The 27,350-nt window shown below is 40.9% G+C and overlaps 1 protein-coding gene across 3 annotated transcripts in view; it reads right to left on the bottom strand.

The window, feature by feature from the left end:
* Positions 1-27,350, bottom strand: part of pld1a (phospholipase D1a) — a 132,041-nt gene that overhangs the window by 85,944 nt on the left and 18,747 nt on the right. For all 3 annotated transcript variants that reach the window (XR_013932173.1, XR_013932174.1, XM_080414879.1), the window contains exons 2-14: positions 24,305-24,523; positions 23,366-23,538; positions 22,777-22,919; positions 21,851-21,962; positions 19,663-19,728; positions 17,926-17,984; positions 16,075-16,167; positions 15,317-15,469; positions 13,932-14,081; positions 11,229-11,312; positions 6,954-7,035; positions 6,028-6,138; positions 2,344-2,529 (exon numbers count right to left, since the gene is read on the bottom strand). Coding sequence is in view for 1 of the 3 variants with exons in the window: in XM_080414879.1 (XP_080271005.1) it covers positions 2,344-2,529; positions 6,028-6,138; positions 6,954-7,035; positions 11,229-11,312; positions 13,932-14,081; positions 15,317-15,469; positions 16,075-16,167; positions 17,926-17,984; positions 19,663-19,728; positions 21,851-21,962; positions 22,777-22,919; positions 23,366-23,538; positions 24,305-24,491 (1,599 nt within the window). In the remaining 2 variants the exon portion in view is untranslated. The remainder of the gene's footprint in view (positions 1-2,343; positions 2,530-6,027; positions 6,139-6,953; positions 7,036-11,228; positions 11,313-13,931; positions 14,082-15,316; positions 15,470-16,074; positions 16,168-17,925; positions 17,985-19,662; positions 19,729-21,850; positions 21,963-22,776; positions 22,920-23,365; positions 23,539-24,304; positions 24,524-27,350) is intronic.

Below are 27,350 nucleotides of genomic sequence, written 5' to 3'. Positions count from 1 at the left end.
AAAAAAACAGAAGAGGACATGGAGGATATCAGGAGATGTGTTAACATAATGGTGGAGCAATAACGTATCATTAGTATGCATGCACACAGGCAGGTACTTGTTGTCACTCTACTTATGTGTGTCACTCTCTCTTCCTCTCTTTCCAAGGGCGTAGGTTTCGTTTTTATTTAATTTGTCCACGCCCGCCCCGGTGTATTTTCTCCCAAAGCCATGCTTTGGTTGCCACTGCCAACTCTGTTGGCTACGTTAGTTACGGTAGATGCAGCAATTAATATTAGCAAACCGTAAACCTTAAATCTTGTCTACTTAAACAACACATTTAAAAGCACAAGGGACTCTTCCCATTACTGTACTGTACACAGTACAGTCACATGTGATGTCTCTACAATGCCAAAGACTCACATTACACTGAGTGACATTTCCCTGGTTAAGTAGCCTAAGCCTAATGATGTCTTGTCTCAACAGCCTCACATTTGGCTCTGGGGGACCATAAACTATTACGGCTCGTAATACACTCGCAAGAACACGACAAAGTTGTCATAGAGTCAATGGAGTCACACCATCGTGTCAGATTTCAAATACAGGTCATCGATCAAACCAAAGACTATAGACTGATTATGTCTACAGTGGTATGCAAGTACAGTAAACGACAGAAAAGAGAAAGAAAGCGACAGAACGATAGGAAGGGGGGATGTAAATATACTAATATCACCATAGATTTTAATCTCTGACCCACCAGGTTACTGTACCTTTTTTGGGGGGGAATATTATCCTAAATTATTCTCAAACCATTGCGGGACCCATTTTCTTTGGCTAGCCTGGTCCACATCAACGTCATCATGAATACCTCATATGTGATTGGCTAACAGCAACACGAGCTGATGTCAGCCAGACTGATCTTTTTAGTGAGGTGGAAAAGATGGAAACCCTAGGTCAGTAGTTCTCACATCCTTCATGTTAAGTGTGTGTGGCAACACAAATAACCAACTATGGTTAAGCTCTTAACTCTACCTCGCTTAATACCAAACTGCCACAATACCACATTACCATGTAAATGCACCACTAAACTCTCTCAGTGCCAATGAAAAAAAAAAAATATTGCGAACCATGCCAACTTTTTTCTTTTTTTTTTTCAAAGTAAAAAAAAAGTGCTTAGGAAGCGAGATACAGCCTTTTTCAGTTATAGGTTAAACAAAGAGTGGATGGAGCTGCAAATTTTCAGATAATGATATCTTGGGTACTGAACACTTTTTTCAAAAAAAAAAAAAAAAAAAAAAGATACTTTTTTTTTTTTTACTCGGGATTTCTCGTTCTGGCACTGAGGGTATAACCCTAAAACTCGGGATAACTCGGGGTCTGGCACTGAGAGAGTTAAGGGCCAAAAATGTTTTAAATTGTTTTTTGGCCAAGTCTACGCCTGCAACCACACGTAACTTCCACTACATTCTTCTTATTCCTCGTCTTTGTATTGGTATTGTTTGTGTTGGAGCGCCTCAGTGCGGCTGCAGAGTTCATGTGCAACCTCTTCCAGAGAGAGATAGAGACACTAGAAACTCTGCTGGAGACAAAACAAACTGTGTAGACTTGGCCCTTTGAAATAAAATGTATTTTGGCCCCAAAAAAAAAAAAAAAAAAGTTTTTTTTTCTTTTCTTTTTTTTAATTCTATTAGTCGGCTGCCAGTCGACTATTGGCAATTAGTCGCCAATTAGAGTCGACTAAACAAATCCTTAGTCGGGGACAGGCCTAGTGTACGCAGTGGTGTAAAGTAACGAAGTACATTTACTCAAGTGCTGTACTTAAGTGCAATTTTGAGGTATTTTTACTTTACTGGAGTATTTCCAGTTTTCAGTAGTTTTACTTCTACTCCACTACATCTCAGAGGCCAATATTGTACTTTTACTCCACTACAATTATTTGAAAACTTTAGTTACTAGTTACTTTAGCCCTATTTTATACCTAGGCTATTTGAAAATAGCAGATCTACAAGGTAGATCTTCAAACATTTTAGTACTTTTACTTTTGGTCCTTTAAGTCCATTTTGATACCAATACCTTTGTACTTTTACTCAAGTAAATTTTGAATTCCGGACTTTTACTTGTAACAGAGTACTTCTACATTGCAGTATTGATACTTTTACTTAAGTAAAACATTTGAGTACTTTTTCCACCACTGAGTGTACGTATATGCTAGCCAGTTCGGGGGTGTGTGAGTTTGCTTTCAAGTATTCATGTGTGTATAGAGAATGCACATGTGCCTACGTACTGTAAGTGTGTGTGTGTGTGTGTGTGTGTGTGTGTGTGTGTGTGTGTGTGTGTGTGTGTGTGTGTGTGTGTGTCTCTAACCATCTCCTGGGCCACAGAGCGTGTCACGCTTCCCACGTCCGTAAGCCGGTGCTCTCTGTCGTCCCAGCGACCGTACGCCAGGTCGATCCCGCCCACGAACGCCACCGATTGGTCGATGACGATGATCTTCTCGTGATGCGCCCACAGATAGACGGAGGAGGAGACATGGTCTGGATGTCGCATCACCTGGAAGACATACACGGACACAGACATTTGAAATACAAATACTTTTATGTCTTATGTTTACTTGCCATGAGTGAGGGGGCATGGTGGACAAAGCATATACTGAAGTAAATGCTCAAGTATTCACAAGTACATAATTGTCAGAAATGTTCAGAAATAGAGAAAAAAATTATAGAAATAGCATCAAATATTAGAGAACAATGCATCACAGCGCAACACGCTGAGAGCTTGTAGATCGGCTACTTTCACTATGTTTGAAATAGGGCTTAAGTGGTTCATTCTTAACACATTGAGTGCCAATCACGTAGATCTACGCGAACCTATTTAAAGCCGCCACGTGCCAATCGCGTAGATCTACGCGAACCGCCGGTTCGCGTTGATTTCACCAAAAGTGCACTTTCGGAATTTTTTGATCCATTTCCGGTTCCGGTTTGACCACCGGAAACGGAATTATTTGGGATCCGGTTTTGCCGATCCCGTCGGCCCTCGTTCTAATGACGAAACTGAAACTCCATTTTCTCCTTGTAGTTTTTTCTCCTCGCATATCACTGTTTAACGTAAACCGTTCTAACTACAACAATGGAGCTCCGTTTGACACGTGGTTTTCACTGGTAGAATCAGTGAGATGTCGGCGATGTTTACAAACAGTGCACAGCTCAATCTTAAAGGTTTAATGACATTCACTTTTACACCACATTCAAAATCTTTGTCCTGGTCCATCAAAAGTGTACAAAAAGTTTTAAGTGAAAATTCAATTCCAGTGATCCATGGCAGGTGTTTTTCTCTCACATTTCTAAAGCCTTTTCAACTGCAATGAAAAAAGAAATCTTTGCCTGCGGGTGTCGCTGGTGAGGGATTTTGCCTGTCAATCATCGCCTCTGCTCCGCCCCCCCCAAAGGAAAGGATAGGGGAGGGGAGGGGCGAGGAGGAGAGTGGGCGGGATTAATCGACTGTGACCTCACTGTCGAAGGGCCAGGCTCAGATTACTTTTCAGCCTAGTTATTCAGAAAACCCCAGACCACAGAAAATCCACTGAATGTTCTAAGTTCAGGTTTTTTGGGTGTAATTGAGGTCATAAAACCCCAAATAAAACATTGAAAATAAAAAAAGTGAAAATGAATGTCATGATACCTTTAAGGATTTTAACAAGGTCTATGGCGACGTGAAAAAAACAAAAAAACAACAATAACACGTTGGCACTGGTGAGTACATTATGAGATTAACGTCTGGCATGGAATGTGTTAATACATTTTTGTACGTTTGGGTCCCAAGAGTCCCTTCCTAGAAATGTAGTGGAGTCAAAAGTACCATATGCATTTCAATTTAAAATGTAGCAGAGTGAGTCAGCTTGCAAAAAATCTAAAACAAAAGAACACATATTCCAAAAATGTACTTAAGTACAGTACTCAAGTAAAGTACTGTCCACCACGGGTGATGAAAATGAAAGGACAGAGAAGGTGATAAGCTGATTGCTCAGCACAAGCTTTAGGTGCCACTGGAAGCTAAAACGTCCACCACGCATGTCCTCGCTGCTGAAGAAACCCAGCATGTCCAACATGGACACATTTTCACCCACCAAACACACAGTTACTACGGATGGTTTGGTCAAATTCAGGAAAACGGCAACCCTCAAAGTTTCACAGAATGGCCAGCAGCATATGCTGTGTTCTCTGTGTTTCCCACACTGCTAGCGTATCCCAGCAGGACAATAAGTATTAAAATACTTCCTAAAGTGTCTAACAGAAGTACAGGAAGTACAGGGCTACAAAGGAACTTCCGGTAGGCTGGATAACACGTAAACCTGTATTTCCTGTGCTTACAGTAGTTGTTTTCTAGGGCTTCATTGTTGGAGATAAAACTGGGAATGGGATTAAGCGGGACTACTGTGCCATTTTCTGTTCAACCAGGGCAGTTCCCTTCAATGACAACAATGTGAATCTATTTATTCAATTATAGTGTACATTCCGACAGTTGTATTTTTGTTGTCTTAGTTGATAAATAAGGTATACGCGTAGGTGATAAACATAATATCGCTCTGCATTTGTCGTTGCCCTCCTTATTCTGATCCTCAAACAGCTGTGTCCTGTCAAAGTGCTATTGAGAGCATGGCGCTAAAACTCTAACTGCTCTGTAGTGGGAAATGTTTCTGGATCAGTGTCACCTAAATTAAGATTAAAATAGAAAATATACAGCATACAATATACTGCATTACACAACAGCTGTGCTTTTTCATGTAATTAGCTAATTTGGCTGAAAACAAGCCCATTAGTGACCTTTGGAACCTGTGAAATTCTATTAAATACTGCCTCTACTACAAAAAATTACCAAATAAAGTTTAATTATTCTGGCAACCCTAGGGGACGCAATATTAAAGATGGCTTATGCAAACGAACATGGGATGTTTTAAGTATAAACAAAACCACGGAATATCAAATAATACAAACACGGACCAAATTTCTGCCTGCTGTATTATTACTGCTGCTGCTACAATATCTGAGGATATTATTCCTACACAAGAGCAAATGGAGAAAAACCTTGAACCCGTTCCCATTTCCCTGCTATAAATAATCGTTTACGACACTATAGTCCTGCACGCACCTAGAAATATCAACACGGCACTGTTCGCCCACGCCCTTCATCCACTATATGCCTTGCTGTTAGGGCGCCCGTACATGAGGATCACTACGTTATCTTGAGTGCATGTGCATGAGTGTTGCGCCAACGTTCCCTTGACGTTAGGGTGCGTGGGGTAAAAAGGAGGGGGGGGGAAAAAGGTTGCACACTCCGGCTCCATATGCAATATCTTCAATATATCTAATTGGGTGCATGAGTGTCACCACGTTGCCCTGATGTTAGGGTGCATGTGCATGAGTGTCACTATGTCACCGTAACCACTTAAACCACAGCATCCGTATTGTGGGGAAAGCTTTCGCTGAAAAAAAGCAGATTGTCAAGCTCACGACGCGTCACGCTGCAATCGGCTATTTTCAGCAAAAGCTTTCCCCACAATAACAGAAAATACACTAGCATAGAGCCCTGAGGGACTCGGCTCAACCACATGGGGTTTAACACATTGCCTGCCAAGGATGTTTTAAAACGTCCTTTAAAATTATAATTATATTTTTTTTTTATTCCACAAGATGGCGCTCCAACACAACTCAGGAATGATCCATTGACACTGAGAGAAGGAATGGACGGCTGTGATGTCATCCCCAAAAAAAGGACACTTCCGTCCACTCCTATGTTATCAGTTGTAGGAAAACACATGTAGCTGGATTTCTTTTCTTTTTTTTGTGAAAACAGGCCTTATTCAACGGCCGGCAGCAACAAAATGGCCGATCGCGGTTGACATCTGTGTGTGCACAACGCGGCTGCCGTGGGTCTCCGTGTATCGTCAATATAAAAAGGTAAAAAAACGCTGGCATGGGGATGAAAAGCAATGTTTTGCTGGCAGTCAATGTGTTTTAAGTGGTTCATTTTAGGGTGCGTGTGTAATGTTACCTTGATGTTAGGGTGCATGTGCGTCAGGGTCCTCTTGCTGTAGCCCGAGTTGATGCCCAGTGCAAGCTCCACCTCCTTGTACAGCATCACAAAGATACGCACGCCCAGTTGCTGTGTGCAGAGAGAATGCGCTTTGAAGAAGGGAAGCTTTTACTCAAAAGTCTTAATTAAAAAGTGGCCGACCGAATAATTGTGCATACCATATATACGGTAGATACGGCTTCAGTCTTTCTCGCAACTGGCCCGCGGGTTTGAATCCAGCCCAACGCTCTTGCTGCGTGTCATCCCCACCCACTCTCTCCCACCTTTCTTATCTCTCTGCCAACGGTATACTAAACAATCTTAATTAACCCATTCAGACATGGGAACGCCATCTGTGTCACTTTTTGATTTGAGCTAAAAAGCATCGTTATACACTTTGGCGATTCAAAAATAGCAGATATACAAGGTCATAGCGCGGCACCGAGTGCCGCGCTATGAGCTTGTAGATCTGCTATTTTTGAATAGCAGATCTACAATAGATAGATCGAGAAAATCGGTACAATTTTTTTATTTATTTTTTTAATCAAAAATCATTTTTAACTCAAATATTTGCTTCTGGGGGGTCCCTGGAACAACATATTTTGAGATGGGGGTCGGCGGCCAAAAACATATAATTTCGGGGGTCCTTGACATCGTTTGAGCACCACTGATATAGAAACGTACGTTTTTCAGAAAACTGTCGGGATTTAGAAGACATTAGTAAGAATCGGCCTCAGGTCGTAATGGGTTAAAGCTCATTACGGAAATGTCAAAACGATTGTTCATAAAATAACTTTTAGATGTACCGGTAGTCAACCTTTTGGTAAATTTGAGTAATAAAAGGGTCATGAAACCCACACCCAGTTTGTTCACCCTACTTTTGCTATGACATGTCTTATACTTACTGCCTTGCGTTTGAGGATGCAATCAAGTCTCCATCGGTTTCCCTCCACCACAGGCCTCTTGAGGAAGATCTCTGGGCTCAGCCTGGAAGAGAGAACAAACTGTTATACTAAAAACGTGACACCTGTTCTACTCTCGGGTATTCTGTTTGACAGTAAGCCGTGTTTGACATGATTTAAAAGCACAAGGGACTCTTCCCATTACTGTACTGTACACAGTACAGTCACATGTGGTGTCTCTACAATGCCAAAGACTCACATTACACTGAGTGACATTTCCCTGGTTAAGTACCCCAAGCCTAATGACGTCTTGTCTCAACAGCCTCACATTTGGCTCTAGGGGGAACCATAAACTATTACGGCTCAAGTTACACTCGCAAGGAACACGACAAAGTTGTCATAAAGTCAATGGAGTCACACCATCGTGTCAGATTTCAAATACAGGTCATCGATCAAACCAAAGACTATAGACTATGTCTACTCTAGACATATAGATTATGTCTACAGTGGTATGCAAGTACAGTAAACGACAGAAAAGAGAAAGAAAGCGACAGAACGATAGGAAGGGGGGATGTAAATATACTAATACCACCATAGATTTTCATCTCTGACCCACCAGGTTACTGTGCCTTTTTTGGGGGGGAATATAATCCTTATTTAAATTAGAAACACTCACGTCAAAGTAGATTTAACCATTTATGGCAACAAATGGAATACAGTTAAGCTTGGCGTTAAAGCTCCGCTCTTGGGAGATATTCCCTGAATTTTGTCGAAGCAGCATGCTAAGCACATATTCAGGGAATGCTAAGCAAATCCCCCATAGGGACACAATGTCAACACTAGGCAGTACATTGACATATTCGTTTGAATTAGCATATATACATGATAATCACAAGTATTTGAGCTCTAAACAAAAGGTGGAGGCTGGAGCTAGCAGAATGCGTTGGTCAGCAACCAAGAAAGACCTAGTTTTTCAAAAATAGCAGATATACAAGCTCATAGGGCGGCACCGAGTGCCGCGCTATGAGCTTGTAGATCTGCTATTTTTGAAAAATCGTGAAAAAATATTTTTTATATATTTTTTCAAAGAACTGTTAGGATTTAGAAAACATTTTAAGAATCGGACTCAGGCCTTAATGGGTTAAAGGAACCCCTTGCTAATGCGTGAGTTGTGATTGGAGTATGACTGTGTGATGTCATGACCAGCAGAGCTGCGAATGGGGAATAGAAAGCTGATGTTCACTGACCGCTGGTTACAGCTTTGGCGTGCGAGACTTCCGTGTCCTGCATGAACGAACGCTATGCTTCATTTAATAGAGGTGTCAGACAAAGGAACGCTATGCTTCATTTAATAGAGGTGCCAGACAAAGAAAAGAGACATTCGTCCTGGGCCGCAGCGTGGAGGTCCGGGCACCCTAGGCTGCAATGCCAGCCTAACAGCGGGTTAGACGACCTTTGCTGCGTCTCACCCCCCCCCCCCCCCATCTCTCTCCTCATTTCCTGTCAGTCTACTGTCCTATCTTTAAAGGCATAAAAGAAACCACCCCCCCCCAAAAAAAGACACATTCATTCGCCTACACTGACTCCCACCCACACACACACACACACACAAACAAACACAGAGATACAGCTTGCACCGTGTATTGGGTGACAAGTCTATTCATTCCGCAAAAGAATCAAGTGAGTAACACAACCCCCTGGCAGATAGATGGAAAAGAATAGAGAGAGAGCATGAGAGACAAAGAAATGCAGAAATCAAGTGACCGAATGAAAGACGAGACAAGGGGAGCGAGAGAACGAGAAAACAGAGGCAGAGTGAGAGAAGGGGCATAAAGGGAAGGGTGCATGGGGTGTGGCGGTATACTTGTCAAGAGATAAAGTTAAGCACCAGTTGTGTGCCAAGGTATCTATTCTTGGTGTGTGGATGAGACTGTAACTAGAGCCAGCAGCATTGTAATACCCTAGCAGCCAGGGTAGCCATGTTATGTGCGGTACTGGATCAGCAAGGACACTAACCACCCCAGACACAATCTGTTCACGCCACTGCCGTTAGGGCTAGTACCAGTGTTGATTTCGTCGACTAAAACTATGACGGAAAATGTTCCGTCGACTACCTTTTTTCACAGACGAAAACTAAACAAAAACTCAATAAAAACTAAGCTATGATGACTAAAACTGAAGACTGAATGTATTGACAATTTCGTCAAACAAATAAAAACTAGACTAAAATGTTATCAGTGGACGAAGAGATCCAGTAGAACTAAGACAAGTCACGTTATGTTTGGTTGCGCTCGGTGTTGAGGTCATTACACACCGGCGATTATGCGAATATACGCAAAATTCGGACTCGTCCGAATAAATAAAATACGCTTTTTCGCTCCGCGAAACTGACGTGGAAGCTTGCATTGACTTTATAAGGTTTTTTTTTTAAACGTATTATTCGCATGAAAAAAAATCGCCCCCGGTGTGTAAGGACCTTTACGCTCGGAAAATAGCAGATCTACAAGCTCACAACCCGTCGCGCTGCGACGCGTTGTGAGCTTGTAGATCGGCAATTTTCAGCATGCAACCAAGTGTAAAATCAGCCATTACGACGCCATCAAGGCACCGCCAAAATACATTTAAGTCGACTAAATGGACTGTAGATTTAGTCGACTAAAATCTTATGATATTTAGTCGACTAAAAGTAGACTAACAGTAAAACATTTCAGGTGACTAAAATATGACTAAAAAAAAAAAATGCACAAGTACAACAGCAGCACGAGTCGAGCAACATGCTAATGCTGCAACAGAATGACAACGAAGCTGCAAGAAAAAAAGTAAAACGGGAGTATTTTGGAGATCTATCGATTGATATGGATGCCATTGTTTGTGAGAGGTGATAACTCTCTAGCTTCCTCTCAACACCATCTCACATGAAAACAATATTAAACAGAGTCCAATTAGTTGAGTTGCCGACTGCTTAACCCATGAAGACCGGGAACGCATCTGTGTCATTTTTAGATTTATTTGGCTATTCAAAAATAGCAGATATTCAAGCTCATTGCGCGGCACCGAGTGCCGCGCTATGAGCTTGTAGATCTGCTATTTTTGAAAAATCGTGAAAATCTGTGCAAATCTTTGAATATATACATTTTTAAAGTGAACATTTTTAACTTGCGTTACAACTTCTGGAGGTCCCTAGAACAAAACATTTTGATATGGGGGTCCACGGCCAAATACATATCATTTTTGATAACCACTGATATTATAGAAACAATATATTTTTTCCTAAAAACTGTTTTCCATTTGTAGAATCCCCCAGAAGCAAATATTTGAGTTACAAATGTTCGCTTAAAAAAATATATATATATATTCAAAGATTTGCACACATTTTCATGATTTCTCAAAAATAGTAGATCTACAAGCTCATAGTTGTGAGCTTGTGGATCTGCTATTTTTGAATAGCCCAAAGAAATCTAAAAATGACACAGATACTTTCCCGGTCTTAATGGGTTAAAGAATCAAAGGTTGGGTTAATAACATGCTCTTGAAGATACACAAATGGTGGGATAAAGTATTTCGGTGCTCTTGAGCATGGCAAAGAGATGAATACATATCTTCCTATCTCATGGTGCCTGGAGGAAGACCCAGAAAGGCTTAAGAGTGCCTTGTTCTCTATCTAATTACACTGCAGCTGTCTGGCTCTTTTAACGAGGCCTGACTGTGTTTATCAGCCTTTCCTACAGTCTAACACTTGCACTGCTAAATCCTCTGTTGTTCATTTAACTCTGAGGATTAACCTTTAGATTTAAAATGAACACTGGGGATTGAAAAGAAAAAGGAAGTTAAAAGACGGCAAAAGTGCTACAATGTCTCACACAGCCTTGACTGTCTGTCTACAACAATAGCTCTGTTACTGCTCTGAGGCAGTCAGTCGTGTTAAGTTTACCTGATCAAACATGTTCAGTATGAGCTCTCATCATCATTCTGAGCGCAGACAGGACATCCTACACAGTAAAATCCACAGCGTTCATTTAAATCTGAGAGTGTACAAGTGGAACCAAATGGACCCATAAGGGTCCAAGATACTGTTTAAATAACAATGCACCAGGTGCAGGAGCAAAAAAATGGTTTGAACGGTCTGACATTTTCACTAAAAAATCCTTTCATTTAAGAAAAAGAAAAGCAAAACTATGGCGGATGGGAGCAAAGGGTTGGATGGATGAAAATACTTTTTCACCAAAACAATAGCATGCGCAACCCACACACACCCCCCCCATACACCCACACACGTACCACCAGTCAGTGATGAAGATCTCTTCCTTTGCTTCTTCTAAAGCGTCTGCAACATCCTCCATGTACGTCTTCCCATTCACATACCTGTACACACACAGAGTTAAAATTACAATGTATAATATCTCTATAGACAACCTACATATCTATAGAACTCCAAAATGACAAAAACCAAACAAAAAGTGGAGTTGGGAGGTTTTGTTCATAATTGATAAGAACAGCTGAATGGACCTCAAAGCTCACAGTGAGGTTGGAGGTCAAAAGGGGGTGGAGCCTGGAGTCAGCAAAACCAGCTAACTCCACCCCTCTTTGGTGGACTTGGCTGGTTTAGCAGAAAGTTTGAGGATCCAATGGAGTTAGCTGGTTTTGTCAGAAGCGCTTTTTAACACTTTTCATTGGTTCAATATTTTTTTAATCAACACACAGACGTAAAGGGTGTTAAAAAAAATGCAAAAGCGGAAAAAATTGTGTTTCTACGATATACAGAGTATGTCTTAGCCTCGCTACACACACAAGTATAATCACACATAGGTGTGGACTTGAGCGCGTGTGAACACACTTCATATAGATTGTTGTCTGTCACAATTTGTCTTGTGTCAACACGCCTGAAACTGTGACAAAACCACATGGTATGTCATCATCAGACAAACACGAGAGAGAGAGAGAGAGAGAGAGAGAGAGAGAAAATTAGTATGAACAGACAAGCAGTTACTAATTAAAATGAATTAAGAGTGTTGTTTTACACTACTGAATACTAGTCAACTATTCTTTGATAGTAAACTGTATATTAATCATAACTTTAAAAAGACAGACAGTCTGGAATGGGATTCAACCCCACCCCCTTCCCATCCAAGTGAGGCATATATGAGACACAGAGTGAGAGTGAGAGAGACAGAGAGACAGAGAGACAGAGAGAGAGAGAGAGAGAGAGAGAGAGAGACACCTTTTAATTCCTTCCCAGGCTCCAGTCAGTACCATGTCATCATGACATGTACTTTTAAAAAAAAGGGAAAAAAATGCTTTCTTGCTTCCTCTGGCAACAAGTATAGCGACTTAACACTAATCACAACTTGTTCACTTAGAATCAGCGAGAGAAAGAAAAAAACGTATCGCCAGTATCATTTGTATTTTGCAGTTTCCATATTTACTTTTGATGACCACCAAAACAGCTTATTTTCTCTTCATATTAATCCCCCCCCCCTTTGGTCTGAAAATTGTGCCCAAGTTGTGCACGAGAAAATACATAAAAATTTAAATCAACAACCTGGGACTTATTCTATTGTCTAAAACATTATTTTAACCAATCTGTATGTTAAAACAAAAAATAACTAGCACATCTGCAGTGGTTGGAGGTGGTCTCTGTACTCTTCCATTGAGAAATGTAGGACACATAATGTTTGACAAGGTCAATAAAGTTATTTCAAGCAGTGGGCGCACCCAATAGGACGCCAGATGTGGCGTCAAATTCGTTGTAGATATTGCTTATTGTAATACTCTCCAGAGGCCTTACCCCTTTAAGACCTGAAGAATCATCTGTGTCACTTTTTGATTTGAGCTAAAAAGCATTATTTTACACTTTGGCTATTCAAAAAATAGCAGATCTACAAGCTCGTAGCGCGGCACCGAGTGCCGCACTACGAGCTTGTAGATCTGCTATTTTTTGAAAAATTGTGAAAATGTGTGCAAATCTTTTAACCCATTAAGACCGGGGACGCGTCTGTGTCATTTTAGATTTCTTTGGCTATTCAAAAATAATGAGCTTGTAACTATTTTTGACAAATCTGGATTTTTTTTTTTTTTTTTTTTTAAACTGTTAGGATTTAGATTTTTTTAAAGAATCGCCTCAGGTCTTAATGGGTTAATATATATTGTTTTAAAGCGAAACATTTTAACTCGAATCTTTGCTTCCGGGGGGGTCCCTGAAACATTTTTAGATGGGGGTCCGCGGCCAAATACATTTTGGGGGTCCTTGACATGGAAAAAAGAACCACTGGCGACATAAGTTTTTTCAAAAAACTGTTGAATCCCCCAGAAGCAAAGATTTGAGTTACAAATGTTCACTTTTGTAACTCAAATCTCAAGATTTGCACACAAAAAAAGATTTTTGCTATTAAAAAATAGGATATATATATACAAGCTCATAGCACCCAGTGCCGCGCTATGAGCTTGTAGATCTGCTATTTTTGAATAGCCAAAGTGTAAAATGATGCTTTTTTAGCTCAAATGAAAGAGTGACACAGATGCGTTCCAGGTCTCAATGGGTCAACACCTTGTTTGACAAAACTGCTGGGACTCACATTTCAGAACATAGCGACTGACAAATATCTTGTCAAAATAATTGTGCGTTTCGTGGGAACTAGCCTGAGGCTACGAGCTCAATCCATGGTCTTGAAGGGCGGACCCTAACACAGCCGCCCGGATTTGTGCGTGGCTTCCTATTGCTTCACCAATCTATGTCCCCGCCTCCCCTCCCCTCCCCCCCTCGGCCTGTGCACGGAGCACGCTGACGTCACCAAATTTAGAGCGACGCCCCTCTGCACTCTGATTGGTTAGGAGATAACAAGGTCCAAGACCATCGTTCCTGCATGGCTCCCCCAGGCTTTTTTTCTTTTGTAACAAAAAAAAAAGCCTGGGTTTCCCACGTAGCCTAGGCTACGTGGGAACTAACTCAAGTTTATTTTTCATCCCAGCTCCTTCAACAATTACCATTTGGCAGGGATGTTCTCCTCCTCTTGAGCGAAAGAGCCAAAGCGATGGTCTCGCAGGAAAGCCTTCCCGTATCTCCTCACAAAGCTCTCGATGCTCTGGCCCCACCAGCGAGCATGTCTGTAACTGCTGCACTTCAACACTAGGGTCCTGTTTGGAGGTAGAGACAGTGTCATTTTTTGATTTGAGCTAAAAAAAAAGCATCTAACCTACAATTGGGGAGTTGGCTGAAAGCAACGACCAAAAAACCCGACCAAAAAACCCGACCAAAAAACCCGCTGTTGCCAGATCGTGCGCGAGCAACAAGCAACCTAAGCGAGCAACAAGCAACCTAACACACAAAGCTGCCCACTGCGCATGCGTCGACGCACTTTCTCTAACCAATTTACACCCACTTCACGCTTACAAAACCTGGACATGGCAACGTCGCTCATCGTTCTGTGATTGACAGCAAAAGCTGGCCAATCAGGTGGCGAGTTCGAGTGAGCCCGAATGGCTCCGAGTGCAGCCGACAAAAAACGAACGGCAGCCATTGTTTTGTGCGAGTCAGGGTGCGAGTGCCTTCATTTATTCGCTGACGGACAGAGAGAGACAGAGAGACATAGAGGGAGAGAGAAAGAGAGGGAGGGAGGGAGAGAGAAAGAGAGGGAGGGAGGGAGGGAGGGAGGGAAAGAGAGAGAGAGAGGGAACGAGGGAGGGAGAGAGAGGAAGACAGGGAGAGAGAGAGGGCCAGAGGGGAGAGAGAGAGAGAGACACGGAGATGGAGAGAGAGAAAGGACGGCAGGAGGCGATGCGCTGTTAAAAATTTAAAAACTTTTTTGGGGGAAATTTTTAGCCCACGATTTTTGAACCCCAAAATAAGCGAGCCCTTGCTCATTTTTGCGCGGACGTAATTTGTTTGTCATTGTGGTGAATGTTTGTGTGTGCTGCTGATGTTTGTTGTGTGAAGCTTAATGTCAGAGTGTTTGTGTTGGAGCGCCTCAGTGCGGCTGCAGAATTCATGTGCAACATCTTGCATGCGTGGCTGTGGCTTCACAGTTTTCCTTCGCAGTGTCTGTAGGTCACGGCCGTCTCCAGGGACCCCTAAGGGGGGGGGGGGGAGACCCTCTGGGTTTTTTTTTATTTTTTTTTATCCCATGATTTTGTACCCCCAAACGACATTTTCTTTGGGGGGGGGGTAGGGGGGGGGGTACTAGAATTCTAGTTATTTTACACTTTGGCTATTCAAAAATAGCAGATATACAAGCTCATAGCGCGGCATGAATAGCCAAAGTGTAAAATAATGCTTTTTAGCTCAAATAAAAAAAATAGCAAGCCGAAAATAGTCCCTGGAAAACACACACACACACACACACACACACACACACACACACAAACAGACAGACCTGGAGAGGCTGTCGATGCGGACGCCATGTTTGGTCTCAGTGTCCTTGGAATCCATCTTGATGCTGAACTCCTTGTCCACCAGCAGGACAAAGGAGATGGCCCCCGAGTCAGGCTTCATGTACAGAAGGAAGGAGTCTTTCACCACCAACCAACTACAGGAGACACATATATATATAGTCCCGTCAATTATCCCTACATGTCACTAACCATTATTTGTAATGCAATACGATGTGAACAAGGGAAACCAAGAGGTTTGCATAGCTGAGCCACGAAATGAACGAGACGCACGCAATGCCATAAATGATCGAATAACGGCTGATATATATCGGCCAAACTGTTATAGTTATGTTTACAACAGTGGTGTAAAGTAACTAAGTAAATTTACTCAAGTACTGTACTTAAGTACAATTTTCAGTACCTTTACTTCTACTCCACTATGCGACGCACTGCGAGCCTGTAGAGCTGCCGTTTTCAAAAGATATTTTATACATTTCAAAACTTGTGAAATGGGACATTCTGCATGAGTACTTTTGGTACTTTTAAGTACATTTTGATACCAATACTTTTGTACTTTTACTCAAGTAAATTTAGAATTCCGGACTTTTACTTGTAACGGAGTACTTCTACATTGCAGTATTGATACTTTTACTCAAGTAAAAAAATTTGAGTACTTTTTCCACCACTGGTTTACAATAGCTTCATGGCTCAAACTAGATGAGAAGAGAGAGTCAGAGAGATGGAGGATACAAGGACAGACCGTTTGGACCAGCGATAGCAGGCCTGAGTGTGACCACAGCAATTCATTCCAGGGATACGATGTCCTCCAGAACGCTTATGGATCATCCCCTCTCTGGAAGAGCACAAACCAACACACACACACACACACACACACACACACACACACACACACACGCACACACACCACAACACATGAACGCACAGAGCCAAGCACACATACAGTATTATAACATTTCACATACATGTACACAAAATAGATTCTTACATGTTGTGTCTATTTAATCCATTTCGACCGGAAACGCAGCTGTGTGTCACTTTAAAGATTTCTTTGGGCTATTCAAAAATAGCAGATCTACGAGCTCATAGCGCGGCACCGAGTGCCGCGCTATGAGCTCGTAGATCTGCTATTTTTGAAAAATCGCGAAAATATGTGCAAATCTTTGAATGTATATTTTTTAAAGCGATTTTTTTTTTTACTCAAATCTTTTCTTCTGGGGGGGGGTTCAAAATATACGCTCAAATATATAATTTTGGGGGTCCTTGACATGGAAAGGTTTGAAAACCACTGATATTATAGCGACATAGGTTTTTTCTTAGGATTCTTGTTAGGATTTAGAAGACATTTGTAGAATCCCCGGAAGCAAAGATTTGAGTTACAAATGTTTGCTTTAAAAATTGCTTTAAAAAAAAATTCCATGATTTTTCAACAAAAAAAAATAGCCAAAGAAATCTAAAAATGACACATATGCGTTCCTGGTCTTAAAGGGTTAACTAAGGTAAAGTTTAAAGCTGCACTCTGTTAACTTTTATGTCCTACCCGGGACGCAAAGCCCGCAAATGACAGACCAAATGTCTACCACTCGTCCAAGAGGCGATACCTGCATGGCCAGGGATGACATTGCGCTCATGTGCTTCGGGCAGTACGACTTGTCATCCAGTATAGGTGTCCTGCCCAACACCGGGGTCTAAATTATGTCAAGTGTTAAGAGCAGGGAGACCACCTCAACAAACAATGCAGGTGTGAAAGTTATATTGTATGAACCTGCTCCACCACACAGATTGTCTAAAATGACGTTTTATTAGTTAAAATAAGTTCTGGATAGCAGCTGTACGTAGGATTGCACTGCATGGGGGCAGTGGTGGAAAAAGTACTCAAATTCTTTACTTAAAAGTACCAATACTGCAATGTAGAAATACTCTGTTACAAGTAAAAGTCCAGAATTCCAAATTTACTTGAGTAAAAGTACAAAAGTATTCATCAAAATGTACTTAACGCATTCCCTGCCAGAGGGTTTTTTTATTTTACTTCCCCCAGTGCCAGTGTTAAAAAAAAAATTACACAGGAGCCGAGATACAGGATTTTAAAGTAATAAGTTAACCAAGAAGTGAATGGAGCTAGAAATCTTTGGATCGTGATATCTCTGGTTCTGTGTGGATAAATTAAAAAAAAAAAAGAAAAAAAAAAGAAAAAAAAAAGAAAAAAAAAAAAAACTTTATACTCGTGGATGGCAGTAACTAGTAACTAAAGTTTTCAAATAATTGTAGTTGAGTAAAAGTACAATATTTGTCTCTGAGATGTTGTGGAGTAGAAGTAAATGTATTGGAAATTGGAATTACTCAAGTAAAGTACAAAAACCTCAACATTTTACTTAAGTACAGTACTTAAAATGTACTTAGTTACTTTCCACCACTGCATGGGGGGGTAGATAAACCACACCATCTCTTGCATGTGCTCAACAATGTTTACCCCTCGTAGCAAAGAGTAGCAGAGAGAGACAGTAAAGCCTCTCAAATAACATGGAAATGTCATCCTTGGAGGCATTATAATTTTGCACAGATGATGGTCGGTTTCAAAGAAGGAGCCACTCACAGTCCTTTAGGTCCCAGATCATGGATGAAAGACATCTGGCTGATATCAATAAACTCCATCTGAGAATAGAAAAACACAACTCACAGTGTCTATTACAAATAAAAAAGATTACAAAAAAAAAATTAAGACATTTTTATTAAAGGCTAAAGCTCTGTATTATGTATTAGCTATTATTGCAATATAGCGCTTGTTCAGTATCAAGGGGTCTCCCAGTCTCTCCAGCTCTTTAAAAAAACAGAAAAGGCAGGGCAACAATTTCAGCCAATCAGGAGACAGAATCCATTCATCGGCTTAAGTTTTGTAGTGTTGCAGTTCCAATTGTGTCGTTTATTTGGTTTCGTTTCATGACTTCCAATTTCACTTGTTTATCCTGTACTGTATAGTGTATGAGTGATCTCTCCTGATGGGACAAAAGAAATGGTATCCCAACACTTAACCCATTAAGACCTGAGGTGATTCTTAAAAATGTTTTATAAATCCTAACAGTTTTTTGAAAAAAAAAATAAAATAAAAAAATAAAGATTTTTCAAAAATAGCAGATCTACAAGTCTTGAGAAATTGAAATCTTGAGAGTGTACAAATATAACCAAATGGACCCTTACAATCTCAAGAGTTACAAATGTAAATGAACAACACTGACGATTTGACTGTTAAAGGGATACTTCACTTTCGGGCCGGGGACACATTTAAAAAAAATATTAAAAATAAATGAAAAAAGTTATGGAAAATTCATGGCCCCCTCACACATTAGTAGGACACTCTAATGCGTGAGGGGGCCATGAATTTTCCATAACTTTTTTCATTTATTTTTAATATTTTTTTTAAATGTGTCCCCCGGCGGAAAGTGAAGTATCCCTTTAAGTAGTATTTGGAGACGATACAAATTCTTACATTCTGTAAATCTGTACAACATGACGAGATATAGTAGCCAATCAATCACCATTCCATAGTTCTCCATTCACCTCAAAGAATCCCACATGTATTTCACTGGTTAAAGATTAAGACACAATTAATGGCAGACAGTGTCAACAGACAGCGTCATGACTAAGCGTTTTAATGGCCCGCGCCAACGCCCTCATTTCCGTCCCGATGGGTTGTAAAAGTATATAAAAGTGTATAAACACTGTAAATTATATTAACATTTTGTGTTGATATAGTGTGTGGTAAAACACGCTTTAAGCCACACACTGCCATTATGATTACGCAATTTAGCAGACACTCTTATGAGTAACTTACAAGCGCAAAATCAAGAGTAAATGGCATGAACCCTATAGTCAACAAACGACAGGGTAAATGGTCACATGTACGTGTGTAGGGTGCGAAGAGAACAATTTAGTGCTTCAAAGTATCTAGGATACCAGGTAAACATGAAACCTAGCATCTGTCTAAACAACATGCTACTGAACAACATGCGATATAGAACAACATTCTTAGCATTCTTAGCATATGCTGCTAAAAGTAAAGAGACAAACCTTCAAAGCCACACGTTGCCCACACAAGGTGTGACAAAACATTCCTGGGATGCCGGGTCATACACGTAATCATAACAGAGAAGTGCTGGAATATAGTGTAATACAGACCAGGTGTGTTTTGCTGTGAGGTTACAGCATGTTTTAGTGTCATGGTTAGTAGTAGTACAGTGTTTACTACAGTAGTTCTACCCACAATATTATGATATTTGTGGTAGTAGTGGTTAGTAGTAGTGTTAGTATAGTGTCTACTGGTAGTTCTACTCACAGTATGATGATAATTGCGATACAGTGCCATCCTCAACAGCTTGTTCAGATAGTCTTCTAGTTGTTTCTGTCGAAAAAAATAACAAGTATGAAAAAAAACATACTAGTCTCCCAAACAAGGCACACTATAGAGACAATTAAACAGAATCGCAGACAGTCACATACCCAACCGGATAGACAACCTCACACAGATGCACATCTCGCACACACACACACACACACACACACACACACACACGTTGGCAAAAGGCTACATGTCACAACAAACAAGTAAGTGCAAAGATAACCTTACTGAATTCACACCGGCAGCATTGGGCTGTCAATTTCTGAGAATGGGTCGAGTTTCAATAAAAACTCTATGGAGATCCAGCATCCAACCCTTTTCCCATTGCGTCGGTACGACAAAACAGCAAAAAGCGTACAAGCGACAAACCAAATGGAGCGCGCTGTGCTCTGAAGTAGGCATGGAGTAGGCATACACTCCAACACCACAGGGGGAAAAAAAATACTGTGGAAGTTGCGAATATCATATAACAAATCAATTAAAATAGCAGTTGTAGGTGTGGAATTAATCTAGATGGATACCACATGCAACTAGATGGCTAAAATGTGTAAATCCATTACAAACAAGCTGCCAGAGTCAGAGATGAGCATTGAGTGTGTGTGTGTGTGTGTGTGTGTGCACATCTCCTGCCTCTCTGTGAGGTCTGCTGTCGGATGCAGCTGCTGGCTCTGATCCACTCAGCACCGGAGCTTCTCGCTGGGCGTGGACTAGCCACACACACACACACACACACACACACACACACACACACACACACACTCGAAACCACTTGAGATGGACAGAAACTGCTGTATGGAATTAGCAAATATCAAAGTTTCAAACCATTAAGACCTGGAACGCATCTGTGTCACTTTAGATCTCTTTGGCCGCGCTATGAGCTTGTAGATCTGCTATTTTTGAGAAAAAAAAAATGTGAAAATGTGTGGAAATCTTTGAATATGTATTTTTTCAAAGCGAAACATTTTTAACTCAAATCTTTGCTTCTCGGCGTACCTGGAACAAAATGTATGGGGGTTCGCGGCAATACATATAATTCTGGGGGTCCGTCACGTGAAAAAGGTTTTGAACACACCACTGTACCAACATACGTTTTTTTTTCAGAAAACTGTTAGGATTTAGAAGATTTCTTTGGAGGGGTTAATGGGTTAAACTAGTAGTTGTAGATGGACAACTTAACATACATTTAAAAAAAAAAAGTCTATCCCCAGTATTGTGGGAGCAGGGACAGGTCAGGTGATGCGGGGGGGTGCTCAGAGCGGCTCACGCCAGCTGCTCTTCCCAGCCAGGAGAGCTGTTGGTGGGGACGAGAAGTAGAGACCAATCGCTGCTCGGCAGCTTGTTTCTAAACAACCTATTCGTTTTAGACAATAAATAAGTCATGCCGTTGCTCAATCTTGACTAATTCCACATCCACACGGCTGCTAGTTCAAAACTTCGTCGTCACAATTCATCACTTCCATATACGGTCCGTTTCTTCACCTCGGCAGCAGAAATACTTTGACACACCTGTGGCAAGCTGTCAGTGGTGTGAGGTAACTAAGTACATTTACTCAAGTACAGTACTTAAGTACAATTTTGAGGTATTTTTTTACTTTACTGGAATATTTCCAATATGCAGTACTTTTACTTCTACTCCACTACATCTCAGAGCCAAATATTATACTTTTATTCCACTACAATTATTTGAAAACTTTAGTTACCACTTTGTAGATTTTGATTATAATTCCAAAACACACATTAACCACTTCAACCCTATATACATTTCAGCCATTTGAAAATAGCCGATCTACAAGCTCACAATGCGACGCATTGTGAGCTTGTAGATCTGCTATTTTCAAATGATTTGTATACATTTTATACATTTGAAAACTTGAAATGGGACGTTCTGCATATTGAGTACTTTCCACTTTTGACACTTCAAGTACATTTTGATACCAATACTTTTGTACTTTTACTCAAGTACATTTTGAATTCCGGACATTTACTTGTAACAGAGTATTTCTATAATGCAGTAATGATGCTTGTACATAAGTAAAACTCAAGGACTTTTTCCACCACTGCAAGCTGTCCCTCAGAACCTCGGATACAGCCAGTTTATTGCATTTAGTGCTCATTGGACACCTACCCTCCTGCTGGACGCGTGCTCTTCTCGTGCCAGCTGGTCTCCTCCACTCCGGGGCAACATTGGCATCGCCCTCACCTCACTCTTCCTCACGCTCTTCCTCCTCACGGTGTGGCTGAGAGAAAGAGAGGAGAGAGAGAAAACAGTGACACAGTGAAATCTTCAGTGTTAATTTACCCATTTGTAAATCTGCGAGTATACAAATGTATCCAAGTGGACCCATAATAAATGCTCTATCTATAGCAATGATTGCTATGGGAATATGGAGACATTTAACACCTTTTTCAACAAAAATATATATATCACTTATCACTCGTTTATGTGAAATTAATGTGAAAGACGAATATTTGCATTGTGTGGCTTTTGTCACTGCTGCAGTACTATCTCCGTTTCTAATCTTCTATGTAAAACAGAAACACGTACACCTGCATTCGTGTGAATGAATGAATGAATTTAGGATGCATGCAGTTTTGCATTAGTGTATTTGTATATGCACATCTGTGGCTAACAATGGATGATATGGAAAATAAATCAAACATCACAATATTCTTTACCAAATGTCAATATTGTGAAGAAATTATTGGGATGGCTATTGGTGCTTTCACAATCACAAAATATTTACACAATGAGAGTTTTGATAAATAATTTACAGTAACACCTATATCATAACTAAGTTAATAAAAGAATCAAGCTAGAACAGTCAAAAACCAGGAAAGACAACACTTATGCCATATCATAATATTACGATATCCAAAATTCCAGACAAAATCTAGTCTCATATCATGATAGTGTTCGTATTGCACAGCCTTAACAGCTTTGAATGCATGTGTCTAGTACTTAAATGCTGCTATGTCAGAATATATTTACATTGATTTATCTACACACAAGCTGTGTGTGGTGTGTGTGTGTGTGTGTGTGTGTGTGTCTACCTGCGTGAAGGCAGTGGTATCCTCATTAAGGTCTTGTATCGCACCAGTTCTCTGTGCAGTTCCATAAAGTGTTTTTCCTTCCTCTTCACCTCCCAGCTGAACTCGCCATGTTTCATCTCAATCTTAAACACCACAGGCATGGACTACACACACACACACACACACACACACACACACACACACACACACACACACACACACACACACACACACACACACACACACACACACACACACACACACACACACACACACACACACACACACACACACACACACACACACACACACACACACACACACACACACACAAAATGATATTTGTCTTCACAGTCTGTTCAAGAACAACAAGAAAAAACAACACACAACCATAGCACAAAACAACATATCACAAGACACACCACCAAGACAATACATGAGGTCCTCACTGTACACAGAAAACCATCCTGAGCTGAGCGGAGTGGACAAAACTCCTGCTAAAACTAACCTTTGATGAACTCTGAGAATACAAGGAATCTCAGAATAATGTGAATGTGGATATAAGGTACAGTATATTATCCTAGGGCCTAGGTAGGCTATTAGGCAGTACCTTGTTGACGCTCCTTTTATGAGCAATGTGCATGAAGCGGTCCTGTGCCGCGGTGAACCTCTCCACATCCAGGATCCTGGCCGTAATGGGAACAGTGGGGAGGTACACCTTGGAACCCGACTCCTTAAAACCCACCGTGCCATATACAGCTGAGAACGGGATACGACAGTCCCCTAGAGGAGGGAGAGAGAGACAGAGAGAGAGAGAGAGAGATGGGGACGTTAATGCAACTGCATGAGGGCAAGTCACACATATATCATGTTCAATACAATAACTGCTCCATCATTGTTAGATTACCAACCGTAAGCCTGTCACAATGATTACATAATCGTGTATTTTATATAGTATTTTGCTGAAATGAAAAATTGGCAAAGGGAGCTACTTCGGCTCTATTCTCTATGCTTTGATCTCGGTTCACTTCAGGGCCAGCACAAGTCTTCAAGAGGTCAGGTGTGCACTACTACTCTTTGATCCTTTGTACTGTACAGAAAATAAAAAACACCTGTGCACAAACACGCAGACAGACACATATATCTGTATTTCTATACATGTGGGGACATCAAGATTTTAGGAAGCCAGTTTTATACGCTATATGTGTACCCCTTTTATGCCATTTTTAAACTCAAAAGCCTGAGTTATACACTGGAAATAGCTGATCTCCTGATCTACAAGCTCCATACATGGGCAATTGGCAATATACTGATGACATCAGGGATCTCCATATATGGGAATAAAAGGGCCAAGGACTGACAAATACAGAGATCTCCATATATGGCCATAAAAGGGACACGGCCTGACAGACACAGAGATCTCCATATATGGGCATATCAGTCAGATCGGCGGTGCCACATCTAGACGTCTAAACTAGAATATTGGGCCGCTACGCAGGCTGCGTAGCGGCCCAATATTCTAGTAGTAATACTAAGTACACATACACACCTATGTAATTTCCATCAAAGTCAGTCTCTTCTCCCTCCTCCATGTCCAGCTCTCTGGTATCCAAGCTCTCCACGACGTCGACGTCGGCCATTTTGATACGCGAGTCTGGGACGTCCTCCGGGATGTCAGAAAGGTCAGAGTTCACCAGGTTCTGATTGCTGGTGGTTGGCGGAGCTTTTCCCAGCATGCCTAGCACTTAAACCCCAGAGCAGGGCACACCTGGAGGAGACGAGAGGACAAAGTCTTTTGGGCATTCTGATCCATGTTTCCCAAAATGTGCAAAACATTCACGGAAGTGGGGGTGCAACAGTTAAGTTAACCCATTAAGACCTGAAGCCGATTCTACAAAATGAATGTCTTAAAATCCTAAGTTTAAAAAAAAAAATGCTATAATATCAGTGGTTCTCACACTTTTTTCATGTCAAGGATCACCCAAAATGATATGTATTTAGCCGCTGACCCCCATCTGAAAATATTTTGTTCCAGGACACCCCAGAATCAAAGATTTGAGTTAAAAATGTTTGCTTCAAAAATATATCTATTCAAAGATTTGCACACATTTTCACGATTTAAAAAAAAATAGCAGATCTACAAGTATGATTGTATATCTGCTATTTTTTAATAGCAAAATACATCTAAAATGGCACGCATGCGTTCCCTTCCTGGTCTTAATGGGTTAATCAAACTAATCGATCATAAAAAATATATATATAATTTGATAAATGAATCGATTAATAATACATTTTGGGCATGCAATTATAGATGAAATGTTATGAGCTTGTAGATTTGCCATTTATTATTTTTGCATGACACCGCTATGCGATCAAGTATAAAAAAATAGCTTAAGATTTGTTCATATATTTGTTTATTTTAAAAACAGGCTTCTCGATTATTCGATTAATGGAAAAAGTAACCGAATAATCTCTAAAAAATAAGTTTTTTCGGCATTCTGTTCCATGTTTCCCAAAATATTTACAGCATTGAGAGCATGACTGAATCTGTCATGTGAATGTACTTTATTCCCACAGAGGACAGCACACAATCTAACTCATTTAACTTCAAGAGTGCTTACAAATGGAACCACATGAATCCGTAAGGGTATAGTCAGGAATAGAACAGTGGTCTTTCTTCCACCCACAGGAAGAGCGAGGTCAGAGGTGACATACTGACCACTGGTTTGCTGATAGAGACTGTAGGAATGTCCCGATTAAGCACGTGGACCCTAGTGACCCATGACATATAGAACAGGTGAACATTCTGTGAAAATAGCCGATCTACAAGCTTACTGCGAGTCACAACAACGCAACGTGTTGTGAGATTTTAGATCGGCCACCCATTTTTGCCTACATGATTAGGAGAGGGGTAAAAATGAGACCACCAAGTACGTACCACTGGGGGCCAGCAGTCAATGAAGTACAGTATATAGGGCTTATGCGGTCAAGTAATTGTTTGTATCGGCCGTGTCCTGATTCTGAACCGATGTTTATATTTCTCTAATACACCTGCACACAGCAGCTGCACACATCAAGTACACTGAAGTTACTCAAAAACTAATACATTTTAGGTTATTTATCGTCACTGTCGGATGGAAACCTTTTGTGTCCAAAACGGCTCATTTTTTATTATTATTTTAAATAGCCTCACAATATCAGGCAAGCTGAGAACTCCACCTATACAATTTTATGCATTTACCGTGAGCTAGCTGTCATAACAGCTAGCCCTTGGATTTTAAAGGTGGAATAAGACTAGAGCATTGGTTCTCAAAGTGGGGTCCGGGGACCCCCAGGGGTCCTTGAGGGAGTTCCAGGGGGTCCCCAGCTAAATGATAGATTATAGGCACCAAATGGACCCTTAAGGGTCTGTAACTCTTTGTACACTCTCAGAGTTAAATTGACATAGATTTTACAATATAAATTGCGGTCCAAGTGATAGAAATGCCATTAAATGGGGGTCTGTAGCCCTAATGCATGTCAAACTGGGGGTCCTTGAAATTAAAATGGTTGAGAATCACTGCTAGAGCTGTAAAAAAATCTTCTCTTATGGGGGTCCCTGGCATATCTTTTGAAATGGGGGTCCGCGGGCTAATAAGTGTCAATTTGGGGGTCCTTGACATGAAAAAGTTTGAGAACCACTGGACTAGAGTACAGTCTGACAAGCACTGATAACTTCTATACTAACATTGCTGGATGTTGTTGATTAATCAGTAACTCATGACAGGCCCTGGTATATTGTGATTATATCACAGTTACGGGGCATTGTTCAGTGAAGCGTTGTTGTGATCAGAGATCACGTTAGGCCGGTAATTGCCTGGGTTTTTTATTGCAAAAGCTGGGAAGTATAATTCACCTTCCAGACATCCTGGCCCGTAAAAAAAGAAAACAGCAATTTAATATTATTATCACTCCAAAATCAAACACATTTCAAGTCCTCTGCTCCACAAGTCTCTCTCCTTCTCTCAAACAAGGTGAAATGCAAGCCGTGCAACGCTCGGTTGTCCTCCCACAAATCAACAACAATGCCCGTACGCATTTGAAGACGCCTAAAGAGACTTCACAACAGCTGTCCATTACTAGCATCACTGGGAGGTCACCATAAAAGGTGCGGGGGAAACCGCAACATTGTGTACGTGGAATACATTGAACTGAAAAGCTACAAATGCTTCAACTTTCCCAAAGCTGTCTCTAACCACATGGATGCATGGATAGCACTCACCACTGGAATATTATACAGTATGTTGAATGATCTGTGAGGAGGCTATATATTGCTTTATTGCCAACCAGCTGAGCAGAACAACGTTATGAAACAATATTTTGAAATGCCTGTACTGCATTTTTCTGCAGTCCCCTTATTGTTATAATAAACTGCTGATGCATTATTTTGGAGAGAAATCATTATGCACGCGCTATGCAGCTACACATACAAAATCAGAGTGCAACTAATTGTACTAATTGTAGCTAATTGATCCACTTGTGCTAGAGCTAGACGAAGCTGTTTAGGCTATACACAATTACTCCTTTGCGTTGAAATAGCTTTCAGTCCAACACAT

This window comes from Gymnoscopelus braueri (assembly GCF_963280865.1).
Source record: "Gymnoscopelus braueri genome assembly, chromosome: 19".
NCBI classification, from domain to species: Eukaryota; Metazoa; Chordata; class Actinopteri; order Myctophiformes; family Myctophidae; genus Gymnoscopelus; species Gymnoscopelus braueri.
Note: the sequence above shows the minus strand (reverse complement) of the source record. Positions and strands in the feature narration are given on the sequence as shown.